This window comes from Podarcis cretensis (genome assembly GCF_951804945.1).
Source record: "Podarcis cretensis genome assembly, chromosome: 10".
Lineage (NCBI taxonomy): Eukaryota > Metazoa > Chordata > Lepidosauria > Squamata > Lacertidae > Podarcis > Podarcis cretensis.
Window position 1 is genome coordinate 50396333 of NC_137179.1, and position 15456 is coordinate 50411788.

The 15456-nt window shown below is 41.6% G+C and overlaps 1 protein-coding gene across 2 annotated transcripts in view; it reads right to left on the minus strand.

Moving 5' to 3' along the window:
• Nucleotides 1-15456, minus strand: part of ANO6 (anoctamin 6) — a gene marked incomplete at its 3' end in the record, with an annotated part of 65261 nt that overhangs the window by 33011 nt on the left and 16794 nt on the right. For both annotated transcript variants that reach the window (XM_079994137.1, XM_079994138.1), the window contains exons 2-4: nucleotides 9499-9578; nucleotides 5196-5321; nucleotides 158-223 (exon numbers count right to left, since the gene is read on the minus strand). In XM_079994137.1, coding sequence (XP_079850263.1) covers nucleotides 158-223; nucleotides 5196-5321; nucleotides 9499-9578 — 272 coding nt within the window. The remainder of the gene's footprint in view (nucleotides 1-157; nucleotides 224-5195; nucleotides 5322-9498; nucleotides 9579-15456) is intronic.

Below are 15456 nucleotides of genomic sequence, written 5' to 3' on the forward strand. Positions count from 1 at the left end.
GAAATAGAATATATATAACAAAGAGGGAGCTGAGAATGGTGTGAAAAAATGCAAGCACCTGGATAGATTTCGATGCCACTTCCATACAAATTCATCCCCCCCCCTTTTGATGTACAAATTCACACTTTGCCAAAAGTACAAAGGAAGCTGCACTCACCGAACTTGTTGCTTCAAGCTGCAAACCACAGTTTATCAAGTTAGATTCATATGCTAGCCTCTTTCTCTGTTGAAATCGATTGAAAAATAGTTCAAGATTTTATTTTTTCCCCACGAAGAGCAAAACAATTCATATTCCCAACAGAAATGCAACAAGGTCTTTGTGTAATAAGAACAAATCACTGTACTTAACTTATCACCAAGGAGCTTTTGAATCTGGCTTTCTTTGCATCTGTTTCGCACATCAAAATATTAAGTTGCACACACGATGTAATGAATCCATACAGCAAACACATGTATATGTTTGAACATGTGTGTGTTCTACAAGCACACAAGTCAGGGAGCTGGCATTGGCCATGTTTCTGTGAATGTGCAAGGTGGTATGTATGGGTTTGCCACTGAGTGCGAAGCAGGCGTTTTTCTTACAAACAGACGTCGTTCATAAAACAGAACAAAAGTAAATATATAACAATACTGAATTTTAAGAGATAATTCCATAAATAACACATTTTCAATTCATAGAGTCTGTTCTACAGGTCAGTTACATTCAGTGTGCTATCATAGGAATTTTGAGTTTGGGGGAGAAAGAGGTGGGGAAAGAGAGGTGGGAGAAAGAAAGAGGATCATGATATTTCATTCTTTTGCATGGTCTATGTGTGGAGTTTTTGCATCAGTGTCACATGGATAGGTTCTTTATTTATTTGTTTGTTTTTGTTGGCAGTGTGAGACACTGGAGTGCCCAGAGCATGGCTGGTTGCATTTGGTTGACTGCAGTGAGTTTTTTTCGTGTGTGCAAGGGGGTGGGGGTTGTTGGGTCAAATTAGTCATACCGATTCATGCTATTGTTTTATAGGACCGGAAAAGAAAGTTTTCTCTTTGCGTTAAAGTAAACTGTTCAAACAACTTCTCAATTTGTCAAGCAGCCAAACTAAATTTGAATTACTGTATTTGAATGGTACAAGTGAGTCAGTAAAAGACTATTTACTTATGAAATCAGGCTCTTCAGATCCTGGTAAACTGGATGTTCTCTGGTCTGTATCTCATGATAAATCTACAATATACTGAGCCATTTTGTAGAGTGGTTTGGCTCATGCAGTTTTTCTGTGCTTCATGCAGTCTGTTTCATTAGCTGCATTTTGGTTTGAGGCAATCCATGGTTTGCAGTGTCATCCAAATCTGGCAAGTGATTTGCAATTATATCCAACCAACAGCATTATATGTGTTCTTACTTCCCTGTTGGCAATTGCTATTAAGTCTAATTTAGCTACCAGAATTAGAATTAGAATCAGAATTATAGCATCTTAAGAGAATCCAGTGTTAACGGGGCAATGACTACAGTTGTTGCAGTCTAGGGGCAGAGACTGAAACAATAGCCAATAGAAAATTTTAAGGTTTAGCAGCAATGTTTACACAGAGCAGTGAGGAGGAGATTATTTTATGCTGATCATTGTAGCCTTTCTGCTGCTTTTAGTGCTGAGACAAATTCCCTACAGCCATCAGAGGCGGACCTCTCCAGGCAGAAGATGGACGTGTAAATCTCCCTGCAGTCATCAGCAGAACAAAAGAAAGTTTTCTCTGTCCAGTACATATACATGCTCCAGATAAGGGGTTCCTTAGCTCCCTATCCCAGACTATCAAAAGTGAGTAACGGTAGGAATTAAAGGATTTGTACAAGAACTGGGGTTGCATATTTTGGAGGACAAATGCAGATCATAGTTTGCTGGTTTAAATGCAAGAGAAACCTATGGTTTGTGTCAGGGAACTGCCATCAGTGCCGGAGGGAGAGAGCAAAAGCCAGATGGATTATAGAGAGCTCCAGGGATCGGTAGTAGTAGCTCATCTTCTGGGGAAGAGAATAAACGCAGCTCCAGCGGAGAGGAGGTGCAGGAGCCAGAAGTGGTGAGGCGGTCCCAGGACTCCTTGCCTGGGAGAAGTGAGGAGGGAAGGGGTCCTCCGCTGCCCACGCCCTCTTTGCGCAGAAGGCATTCACGCAGAGAGGGGCGGCGCAGACTGGGCGTAAAGGAGCTTCTTTGCTGGGGGAAGTTTAAGAAACGCCCACTCACGGATTCTGCCAGCGATTGAGTCAGCCACAGGTGAGTGGCGCTCCGGACAGATAAAGTTTACTTTGGCAGCCAAGCCAGGTATTCGCAGCCAGCCAGGGACATATTTGCCTGCTTGCTCACGAGCAACCCCTTGGAAACATAACAGTTTGTCTAAAGAGAAAGCACTTAATCAAAACCAGGTATTTAAGGGAAGGAGAGAGAGAGGAAGAGGAGATGCACATGAGTACAGGACTTGTTCCTCTAGTCCCAAACTGTGTTTCAGTGTTACCTTTGAATGGAGCCTTTGAAGTTATGAAGGGTTACTCGTTCATTAATCTAAAACTCTTATTAACATAGCTACAAATATGATGTAGCTAAGCCCTGCGCTACAAACTGGAAATGTGAAAATGGCTCGATTGAGGTTAGAAAGGTCAGGTCAGGATCATGTTTAGTCCATCTAAAGAAAATTGGTGTCATTGACATTTTTTATTTTCATTGCACTTTGGGGCTGCTAACACCATAGCTGGCCTGGCTTAGGAGGGCAGTGTGAGATTGCGTAGTCATGTGGGTTATACATCACCCTACTTGCTTGCATATGGGTGGCCAATGACTTCATTTCCATGTGGCTGCATATATTTTGCAACTTCAAAACCCAGAACTAGTCATGGAATACAAAGCATGTGACAGGATATAATGGTTTTGTAATGCAGGCAAAAAGTGAACCAACTTCTGTTTTTTTAAAACTTACTGGGAACTTTTAGATAGAAAACTCAGGCATAAATAATAATATTCTTTTAATTGTTCTATTTGGTTATTTATTTTTTGATTTTTAAAAATTGTTTAGGACTACTGTTGTTATAATTGTACTTATGTAGTATTTTTATATGTTGAAAACAGCCTTGAGCATGGTTTTAACTTTGGAAAGGTGGGATACAAATAAAATGATTGACTGATGGACTGACTGAACACACACAAAAAAACCACAATATGCTAAGACTAAGACATGTCAGCAGATTATGCTGGGAACAAAACCCATAAGTACTAAAACATAACAAAACCACCAGCTGGCATGCATGGAAAGCTAGCAAGAACATGGGAACTGCACAGTGTAATCTTAGTTTATTTGAGGAAGGAGATCAGGCGAAATATTCAACAGTTAAACATGGTTGTTAAGAGTCAGTGCAATTCAAAAAGAAGGAAAGAAAGAATTTGAATTCCTGTCACCTAGGAGGAAAATATAAATTATAGGTCACTCAAAGGTAAATAGCATAGTTACACATTTTAGGTAGTATTTTGAGGTCAGTAGGTCCTTAACTGCTCTTGTGCCTTTAACAGCTATGTGACATATTCACATCTGGCAGGGGAAATTCCTTCCAGTGTAGACCTGGAGTGATAGTAAAGGTAAAGGTAAAGGTACCCCTGCCCGTACGGGCCAGTCTTGACAGACTCTGGGGTTGTGCGCCCATCTCACTTAAGAGGCCAGGGGCCAGCGCTGTCCGGAGACACTTCCGGGTCACGTGGCCAGCGTGACATCGCTGCTCTGGCCAGAGCCAGAGCCAGAGCCAGAGCCAGAGCCAGAGCCGCACACGGAAACGCCGTTTACCTTCCCACCAGTAAGTGGTCCCTATTTATCTACTTGCACCCGGAGGTGCTTTCGAACTGCTAGGTTGGCAGGCGCTGGGACCGAGCAGCGGGAGCGCACCCCGCCGCAGGGATTCGAACCGCCGACCTTTCGATTGGCAAGTCCTAGGCGCTGAGGCTTTAACCCACAGCGCCACCTGCGTCCCGGAGTGATAGTAAACTGCCACTATTGAATTCCTGCTTATCATGCAGTGGCAACTATTAGGAAACAATGAGGCAACCAGGGTTCACTAGATTGACCACAAGAGACCTATGAAAAATAGGATGTTGATGCAGCTGGCGCCATTTGTTGGTCCCCAAGGCACATTTATGCTATTTATGTCTCCGTTTGTTCATTATTTCCTCTTTTTTGGTTTAATAAGGATTATACCTTATTATATTATATAATATAGCCTTCCTGCTATTACCTAAATTTGGATAAGGAAATTGGATGGTTGAATAACCCTTCCACCCATTCTAAAGATGCCTTCCTATAGAAAACTAGCAAGTACAGAAGATAGCTTTCCTGTCTCTCTGATGAGCTGGTATTCTAAGTGCAGAGAAGGATGTTTTTGTTTTAGTCTGGGTTGCATTCAAAGATTCATTCTGAAGGGGTACTGTCCCAAAAGCGCAATACCAAGCTAAAAATTGAACTGTAAAGGACCATTAGGTTCACTCGTGACTGATTCTGGGGTTGCAGCGCTCATCTCGCTTTATTGGCTGAGGGAGTCAGTGTACAGCTTCTGGGTCATGTGGCCAACATGACTAAGCTGCTTCTGGCGAACCAGAGCAGCGCACGGAAACACCGTTTACCTTCCCGCCGGAGCGGTACCTATTTATCTACTTGCACTTTGATGTGCTTTCGAATTGCTAGGTTGGCAGGAGCAGGGACCGAGCAACGGGAGCTCACCCTGTCGCGGGGATTTGAACTGCCGACCTTCTGATCGACAAGTCCTAGGCTTTGTGGTTTAACCCACAGCACCACCCGCGTCCCTGTACGGAACTGTACGGAATGCATAACTTTTAAAAGCTTCCTTTTCTCATTCTTGGCCTCAGTCCTCGCTTTGTGGCAAGTGCTCAGAAAAGTAACCAAGCATGCCAGCACTAAGTACATTTGAATTCAAGGGATAATATAGCTTTCAACTACGAGAAATAAAACCCAACTGGAAAGATCAAGACAAAAAAAAGGCCAAGGGGAAGAACAGCAAATCCTCTCTTTGTTTGAGATTCTATGAATCAGCTTTGTGGGAAAAGACAAAAGCAAAGAAGGGAAGGTACACCTTTGGAAGCTGCAATCACTAAAAACAGATGCTTCAAATTGCCCATAAAAGTGGAGCCCCAAAAAACAGCAGCATAAAGCAAGAAGGCAAGCCATACCATTTGCTTCTTCTGAAAGCTCCTCTTATGTTGCTTTTTGCTCTCATCTTCATATGCTAAAACAAAGTCGATTCTTCTTTGGCCATCATTAAAGTAGAGGGAGTCAGGTTTCAGATTAAACTCTGCCTGTAAGGAACATATCATACCTTTAACATTACAGTGAATACTCCAGCCATCTTTACATACTAGAGTGAAAATTCCAACATACTATCATACAGAACATACCCAGCACAGCTTTGATAAGAGACTGTGGACTCTCCTTCTTTGGAGGTTTTTAAGCAGAGGTTGGATGGCCATCTGCCATGGATGCTTTAGCTGAGATTCCTGCATTGTAGGGGGTTGGACTAGATGACCCTGGGGCGGGGGTCCCTTTCAACTCTACAATTCTATGATTCTAAGTTCAAGAAAGTGCACATGTATGGTCAATTGGCTCAGCAGAGCTCTGTAGGAAAACGTTTGGATAACATTGCAACATACACAAAACCTATGTGCCACCCCACAAGGTGTAAAGATTGACTTTTAATCCAATACATGCTGAAGAAATTGTTTTTTTTAATAATGGAATGAATAGTCTACCGAAGCAGAAACCAATGGAATGCATAAGCTTGTCACTGCAGATCCTGGAAGCAAACATTGATCTGAATATTTATCTCAAACGTGCACTAAAGCTTCGCCTAGCTGTCTTGAATATGCATACCTGCTTGTGTGTCTCTGTTTGCTAATGTGCCATTGGATGGCTTGAGCAAAAGGGTCATGCTATTTCGCTGGAAAGAATTGCTACACATCCTAGACAAGTGGGCAAGCAACTCTTTACAGAGAGGTGTGCACTAGTGGTTCTCACCTGCACAATGGTTTTGCCACTTAATGTTAAGTAGCACATCTTTTACAGCGTGTACTTCTAAAAGCACGTCATAATTCGGTTTTGAAATAACAATAGTTGTCTTATCCTTCTGTCCTCGTACAAATGTGGATCCAATGTTCAAAACAACACTGCTTTGAATAGTGGCTTCTTGATGTCATCACTGCTATTTTATCCCAGAAACCCACCAACTGAAGAGGCTACTTCAGTTAGGGTAGGGCTGGCTCCGATTTATTACGTGCTGTTGTTTTACCCTTACAGGTGGGGGAATGAGACTGGAAGTCATGGCTTTAAAAAGTGAATAAATCTGCAGCTGGAGCCAAGGGATCCATCCATGGCTTAAATGAGCAACCTGGAAAAGAGGAGGCTGAGGAGAGATATGATAGCCATCTTCAAATATCTGAAGGGCTGTCACATGGAGGATGGATCAAGCTTGTTTTCTCCTGCTCTGGAAGGTTGGACTTCAAGTTGCCTAGACATATGGAAAAACACTCTGACAGTAAGAGCTGTTTGACAGTGGAACAGTCTCCCTCCTGAGGTTGTGGACTCTCCTTTTAAGCAGAGGTTGGATGGCCATCTGTCATGGATGCTTTAGTTGAGATTCCTGCATTGCAAGGGGTTGGACCAGATGAGCCTTGGGTACCTGCAAAGTCTAAGGTTCTGTGATTCTCTGATTCTAACCTCATGGTCTGAAGCTGGGAATTGGTCTAGTGAGTTGTTCAGTACTGTGGGTCCTTAGCTCCCACAGAAGAGGTATTATGGGTGTGCAGTGACTAACAAGCAATATGAACCCTCTGAATGGGATAGGCCTTTGGTAGGATCCAACAGGGCTCTTCTTAGAATCTTACAGGATTTACCCTTCCTCTTATTGCCCTATAAAGAGAAATGGTTGCACATCGCATGCTTTCTAAGCAGTTTCAAAACCTGATACCAATAAACACTTGAGTCAGTACAATATTATTTGCTAGACAGAGTAAATGTTCAATGTTCAAAGTATCTATGTAGCACTAAAAATAAAACAATTCAATCTGTGTAATTGCATTAAGTGGGACTTCTTTGTAGGCAGAGATCCATACTTCTTGATTATGGTTAAAAAGATACTAAGAAGATACCAAGAACTGAAATCATTTTGTACTGTTAGATATCCAATGAGATGTGCGAAAGGATGGACTAAATCCATAAAATGCATTTAGTGAAGGATGCTGTATAGTGATTTAAAATGTCCGAACTCTCTTACATACTCAGGACTGCGATACCTAAAGGATCATCTCTCTCTTATGTAATGATCTCAGGCAGGCAGGCAAGCAAGCCCCAATAAGTAGTAATGACTCTCCAGCAGTTTTGTGTTATATTCATTTACAAAAACACATCCAGAGCATGGCTTCTCGCCTGCTCGCATTGACGATAGTTGGTCAATCTGATTCTCCACTCCTTTCACAGCAGGAAGGACATCAAATTCCCGCCCTTCCCCTCTTGCCCTTCTGTTGTGCTCTGACCTTATCCAGTCTCCTAGAATGGGGATTGAGAAGCTGGCCTTCCCCCTCTGCACTTCCACTCAACACACTCTCAGTCATCTGCTTATCTGCTGATTGCCTAGCAATGCTCTGGCTGACTCCTAACTCTCCCACTTTTTAAGAGCTGACAGTGTTTTCTTCAGGAAGGGGGGTCGAACTACGCCTTCTCGGCTCTGTCAGCCAGTTTTTACCTGCAGAGTCTCTCTCTCTCACTCACTTAGCTCAGTTTCTGAGTCTGCCTCTTTCCCTGCACTTGGGTGATCCATGTTACTGACACCTTATAGGAATTGACCTTGACCCTGCGATCATCATCTGAGGCCCTTGTTTATGTGCTTCCTCCATGAAAGGTCTGGAGGGTGGCAACACGAGAGCGGGCCTTTTCGGTGGTGGCTCTCCATTTGTGGAAGGCTCTCTCTAGGGAGGCTCACCTGTGTCTTTGTGGCATATCCTTAGGTGACAGGCAAAAACATTCCTCTTTGCTCAGGCCTTTGGCTAATGAAACTCTCTATGGCCTTTTAAACAATTAGGGTGGGTCTTATTGTTTTCGCTTGTTACTATGGTATACATTTTTGTGGTTTTATATTGTAAAATGCCCTGTGGTCCTTGGGTGGTATAGGAATAATGATAATGATAATGATAATGATAATATGAAGTTACTTTAAACTCAGCCAAAACCCTAAGGCCTCCTTCCATCTTTCACTTCCATTTCCAATTTGGGCTTATAATGTGCAGCACTTGCTAATTACTCATGTATTATATGAATACAGCCTTACAACAGTTAATTGGCAATGTTACTGAATGAAAAGAGACCACATAATCTGTTCTAAAACTAAAGCACTGCATGTTATTGACATAGTTATTCCTGAATAATTAACCAGCTATTAATTATCCTAAGAACGTAGAATTAGCATGAATGTTGTTGTGTACTTTCCTATGTAGCCCATGGGGGCCTTATAAGGGGGTTGATATTGTGTGGCATAAGCAAAACAAGATAAAACAACAAATCCTGTTGTGGCACTTTAAAGACTAAGTGGTTTATTGTGGTATAAGCTTTATTGGTCAATGAGGCAGTTGGTTTTATTGCGATACATCAACATAGCTAAACCCTGTGAAAGCAAAGCAGTAATTGATCATACAGTACCATTAATTTATTTTTCTTTATGTAATTCTTGCATGTGAGTGTCTCTATTCTCATTTATATTCCTCTTATTACCATGGTTATCAGTATTTCTGGGATGGTCAAAGGTCAAATACAATTGGGTTCATCTTCAGTCCATTGCTGCCACATCTAATTCCCTAAGCCTGCTAGCACATCCTTCAGAAATGAAGATTCTGAAGTCTCAATATATTCTTCAGTAAAGGGAGATCATAGAACAAATCAAAGTGTCATGTGAGAATGGCCCTGCAAATTCTCCTTCTCTTCAGGCTCCAGACTTCTGAGGGCTCTTGGCACAGTGTCTCCAGTATCCTTGAAAACCCCAGTGTGACTATGTTTTCCTTTCTTCTGCCACCACTGCCAGAATTGCTGCCACAATAATACTACTTATTGTTCTCCTTGCCAGAACACATGCACATACACTCCAATATTTCTCTGATGAATATAGAGGTGTCCTATTATTATTATTACCCCACCCATCTGATTGGGTTGCCCCAGTCACCCTGGACGGCTTCCAACATATATAAAAATGTAATAAAACATTAAACATTTTTTTAAAAAAAAACCTTCCCTACACAGGGAAGTACTTCAGATGTATTCTGAAGGTTGCATAGTTACTTATCTTCTTGGCTTGGCAGTTGCATAACTCCATACCCTCCATTCCTCCCATGAAAGGGGACAATATTCCACAAATAGTGGTGGTGATGGGGCCCCCACAGAAAAGGCTTTGGAGAAGAAAGCAAAGATAACAACACTTGTTGAAGTTGCACCTACCCATTCTGGCTTATGCAGTGGTTGCTGGCTGGGCATTGTTCCATAGCTCTGAAAGACATCTTGTTCCACTTCTTCCAAGACTAAAACAATACAGAAGAGATGGTTTAGTTACAGCCTTCAATTTTGTGACATCTTCTTCATTTTGGGGTGAAATTCTCAGCTTTGCCCTTTCATTCCTACCACTGAGAGTTAAGAACATAATATGCTACATTAGGTTCATGAACCCAGATTATGTTCCTACATCAGTCTCAGTTCCCTATAAATATATAAAGCCCAATTTTGCTTTAAGCCAGCATGGCCAATAATAAGGGATTATGGGAGCTGTAGTTCAAAACATATGGACAGGACTATGTTGGTTATCCAGTAAATGTAGTTTTAAGAATACAGATGGGCAGTCATCCCCAGGAGACTTTTTTGAACATAGGTGTGCCTTCTGGAAACATTATTGTACCATAAAAAGTGATGTAAAGGTAGATAAAGCACATTTATCTTACAATAAGATTGATGTGAAACCAGTGATATAGTTGTTTGTAACAGGATGAATTATTAGTTTGGCTGCAGAGTTCAGTGAGCACGCTACTGCTTCATGGTGAAAATTTGTGGTAAAACAAAGGCTATATTTTAAGCAGTGCTTTTTTTTTCTGGGGGTATGCATACCCCTAAACATTTTTTGAATCGAAGTTTGGCCTCATTGAGGGGCAGTATTTCAATATGAGTAAGAAAATGAGAGTGTCCATATATATATATATATATATATATATATATATATATATGGGAAAGCACTGATTTTAAGCATGTGCTCAGTTTAATTCTCACTTGGTATCTTGCTTGAGAAACAGATTCTCATAACTCTGGGCAAGAGTAAAAGTAATGCTGCTGTTTTTTCTGAACCGTAATTATTTCTAGACGGCTAGTCTTTTGCAGCAAAAACAACTGAGAGTCCAGCAGTACTTTAAATACTTATTGTGGCATAAGCTTTCATGGATCACAGTTCACTTCCTTCTTCCCCTTTCCTACTCTCTCTTTTGTGAATTCCTTCTTCCTTTCAGAGTAAATCACAGGGCAATATGACTCATCAGAGTTTTGGTTAATTACTATTGGCTCTGCATTGCACTGAGAAAATTTCAGTTTACTCTTAAATTTCCACTTATTTATTTATATCATCATATCCCATGGAGACAAACGAAGGATAAACAAGAAAATATGCAGATCATTATGTAACAAAACACCCACAGAAGATGGCAAGGTAAGGGTTTAAACAGGCAATTATTAGGCATCAATATTTGGTTTGGGTCCATATTTGGTAAGGGGAGGGGTGCCTCCTAGTCCACCACAAAACTATTCTATGTGTCCTACTCAAGAGAGACAAAACTGAGAAAAGAGCAACAAGCATGTGAGTCCAATGTGTTTATTCCCATCAACATCCTTTCCACAAACCACTGTGATTAGACAGCCACAGTGAAATAATTCCCTCTGATTAAATGCTAGACCTGTGTCCGTCACATTGGGCTATCCTCCTCACTCCTCTCCCCCAGCCCCAGCTTGACCAAGGACATTTCCTTATTAGAATGGTTTTGCTTTTTTGCAAAAGAAAGAAAGAAAGAAAGAAAGAAAGAAAGAAAGAAAGAAAGAAAGAAAGAAAAGGTCTGTGGTGTTTTGGTTTTTTTGCAAGCAAGGAGACAAAGTGCCACAAGCCTTAGGGGATTTTGTGGGATAGGGAACTTGCAAAGATCCTATCTCATCTTGTGTAAACCCCCCAAACACTACAAGGCACTCTGATTCAACTCAAGGTTCATATAAAGCATGAGCAATTGAACTTGCTTTCAAAATACATGCCCTTTGCAACAGGTCAGTGTGTTAGTCTTAGGCTGCAGTTATAAACACCATTATGATGGAGTAAGCCCCACTGCACATAAGATGGCATCTGAGAAAACACGTGTAGCAAGGATAAGCAGCAATTTTGCATTCCCTCTTGGCCAACCCTCCATAGGTCACATCTCTGTGGTATGTGTGATCAGAACAAGAGGCACACCCCACACTTTCTCTCACACATACACAAAGTGCGCACATGCACAACACATACCCCCCCCCCCGCAAATGCACACATATATCAGGCATGTAAAAGTCTCACTTTTCCCCACTCCAGCAATTAGGTAAAGGTAAAGGGACCCCTGACCATTAGGTTCAGTCATGGCCGACTCTGGGGTTGCGGCGCTCATCTTGCTTTACTGGCTGAGGGAGCCAGCGTACAGCTTCCGGGTCATGTGGCCACATGACTAAGCCGCTTCTGGCGAACCAGAGCAGCGCACGGAAACACCGTTTACCTTCCCACCGGAGCGGTACCTATTTATCTACTTGCACTTGACGTGCTTTCGAACAAAAGCATTTCAGCGTTTTTCAACTCTATTTGCCAGAGGGAAGTGTGTGTGTGTGTGTGATCTTCACAGAGACTGCAAGTAGGGAAGGAAGATCAGATCAGGCTTCAAAAAACCAGCCTACCACTGGCACCCGTAGACATCTGTTTTCAAATCCATTTGCAGCACCATTTTTGGTAGGAGAAGATGCTCAAACTGTGGCAGGGAATGAAAGTGTTAACCTTTCCATACACAGCTGTGATCTTCTCCTGAAAATATACCACCACCATTAAACTTGAAAACAGTCTTCTGTTTCCAGTTTCCTACTGCTGGTGCACAGGTGTGCACTGTTAAACACTTGTGTTTGTGTATATTTACCTGCAGCACTGGTGTAACATTATGTAACTTTTCACAGTCATAGTTCTTGATAACACTATGCAATTGCTGTCATAGCATTTGAAAGACTGAGCCACAAGTCACACGTAGTTTTAAAGGAAAGTAATGTAATTGTCCATGAAAAATTCAGACGGAGGGATTTTGCATGCAATCCATGGGAATTGTTATGCACAGAGGAATACCTCTGTTGTGGAGATATGAGTAGTTCAGTTGGTTAGACAAGGTGCTGATAACACCAAGGTTTCAGGTTTGATCCCTGTATGCGACAAGCTGCATATTCCTGCATTTCAGTGGGTTGAACTAGGTAATCCTCATGGTCCCTTCCAACTCTATGATTCTATGAAATAGTGCAGCTGGTTTGATATCACTTTTAGTATCCCACATAGGGGCGCCAGGTACTTAAAAGGTTCAAAGCATTGACTTAAGACTTAATTTTGCTAATAAATTTGTGTAAATTTAGATTTTTGAAGAAATTATGGTTGTGATTGCCTTGCACTTTGCAGTCTGCCTAGCCTCCCTGTAAGTATTTTTTTTTTTGTAATTAAAAAGAAGAAGGAAAGGGCAGAAGATTCAGGGTTCAGGTCCTCTAGATAACAACCTAAAAACATCCCAGTGGACACTCTGTGTACCAAAATGAGCTACAGAGAGGGGAAGATTCTGCAAAAGTTTGCAGACATTTCAAATCATGTTTTAATTGATATGGCTTTTTGCTGGCCTAGATAAAATTGCTTGAAATTGTGTAGAAACTGCTTTGCACAAAGGGATTTGTATAATAAAAACTTGCCATGCGAACTGGGCAGAAACTATAGCCTAGTATAACTTATAAAACATATCTAGGATTAGGGATGCAGGTTGTGGCAACCTACTCTTCATATTGTTTAAGCTTCTTAACGTTTCTTCCAGATGTGGATAATTCCATTTCCTGCTTGTTGTTGTGGGGGTGGTGTCATATTTGCTCCAGGGAGGGAAACAAGAAAATATTTCAAGCAATTTTCCGCCAACATTAAATTTCAAAAATATGAGTCATAACTTAAAATGTTGGTCGTGTTCAATGATCTCAATTGGTTGGCTCTCAAACTAAGAGTAGAGTTTGGTGCAGATGTGGGAATTATAGTGAGAGCTTTGAAAGCGTAACATTTTAAAAGCCTCCCCCCCCACCTTAAAAAGGAATTTAAGGAGAAACCTTTTAGTAAGTTTATAATATAAACCATGAATCTTAAAAAGGATCCTTTCAGCACTGCAGAATACCCACAGTATATTTTCTACTAGCACTGTTAAACAATTGCTATCAAGTACTGATTTCTCGAAGCTACAAACATGAGTCTGACCAAACTGTGGGAGGCAGTGGAAGACAGGAGTGCCTGGTGTGCTCTGGTCCATGGGGTCATGAAGAGTCGGACACGACTAAATGACTAAACAACACTGATTTATTTTTTTTAAGGAAGGTAAACTGCTTCTGTGAAATGTGAAAACTTTTAGACACCTAAAGCAACTTAGGCCACTTTGAAAAAGACATCATTTTACTCCACCCGCCTTCCCAGAAGCAACAGTTGGTAGCTCGTGTTATATATTCAGTGGTCTGTGTTTACCTGAGCTGGAATCTGGACTAAGGATTCTGAGCTCCTGTGTTCTGATTTGCTACATGTTGTCCAATCACAGAACATTTCAGGATTTGGGCCTCTGCCATTGGCCCTTGAACTCTGAGTCGGATTCGCAGTTTGGAAGGTTAGACAGCCAATCACATTGGGAGTGAAACCTGTAGCTAGATGATCTTGCACCCGTGGCAGAACCGTCCAGATTGCACCCCCTAACCATGGACAAATTAGCTCTTCCTTCTGCCTCTTCCTCCAACCCCCCTCCATTTATTCAATTCACCCTCTATTTAAAACCTTTTCTTATGAGGCAATAATGAATATTTTTATTTACAGACATATTTGTGGACATATTTTAAAGCCGATTTTGAGGGGGCCCTCACCTGTGCCCCCAGCAGGGGCCCACCTCACCACCCCCTAGCTATGGCCCTGCTGGGAGTGGGAGTGGCCCAGGCTTTCAGAAGTGTATATAAGCAGTTGCTTTGCCTCTGTTTCCCAGTTACAGTATGTAGTTCAATAAAGGTTCTTGCTGTTATTACTGTGTCTTGCCTTGTGGGAGCCCACCTACTGGATTTCATGCATTTAATCATACCATGTGCCAAATAGCAGGAGGGAAAGCTTAAGTAGTGCAGAGATATGTATCCTAAAGTAACACCAAGGTACCCTGGGAAAAAGGTGGGAGAAGATGGGGGCGGCGGCGGATTAAAATAGCAGACTACTGAAGGTGAGTCAGGGCAAAACAGAAATACGTCATCTCCACCATCCCCACCACATTAAAGTGGCCCTTGGAATTTTGTTATTTATGTTATGGCATAACATTTGGTTCGGCTGTAAGTTTGCACTTGACAAGAATGTTAAACATACATGCCTGAGCCTGCCTCATACCAGAAGCTACTCTCTGAACATGACTCTGAGAGTTCCTACCGCTATTAGATCACAGAAACTGCTACTTTAATTATATCAAACGTGCCAAGAACATGCTTGGAAAGGATGTATGTACTATTAAGCTCCACCCTTGAAGTTCAACAAAGATTGAAAACAATGAAAAGCTACGTGGACACCTCCCTAGATTAGCATTAAGGCATACTTCAAGCAAAAATATACATGTAGAAAAGACAAAAATTGCTTCTTTTTCAGGCTTCCCTTCTTTTTCATGAAACATTGAACATGTCATTGAGGAAGAAGGTCTGCTCTAAACCATGTTGGAAGGGAAATATCTCTTCTTGCGTTTCAGAAAAATCTTCCAAAAGCAATCTGATATTTAATTGAATGTTTCTATTTATTTATTATTCAGATGCTATGTGATATGAATTAAGAACTCTGCATTTCTCTACATGACTAGTCCTTCCCTTCTGCATCTTTCTTTCCCAGGCTGTTTTCCTCAGTTCGGCCCCAGTGGTAAGCAGTATAAATATTGCATGCTTAAATGTGTGATTAACAAACACACATGAGCAATTTGTCAATTACAGCTCACATTATGACCTTTCTGCTGCTTAACTTACTACTGTTAATTCTGCAGCTGTGCAGCAAGTTTTGTGGATTCTGGATTGAGTCCCTTCAAAAACCGCTTCCTTCCATATTGTTCTCTGGAAAAATCCCACCACTCCATTCCCTTT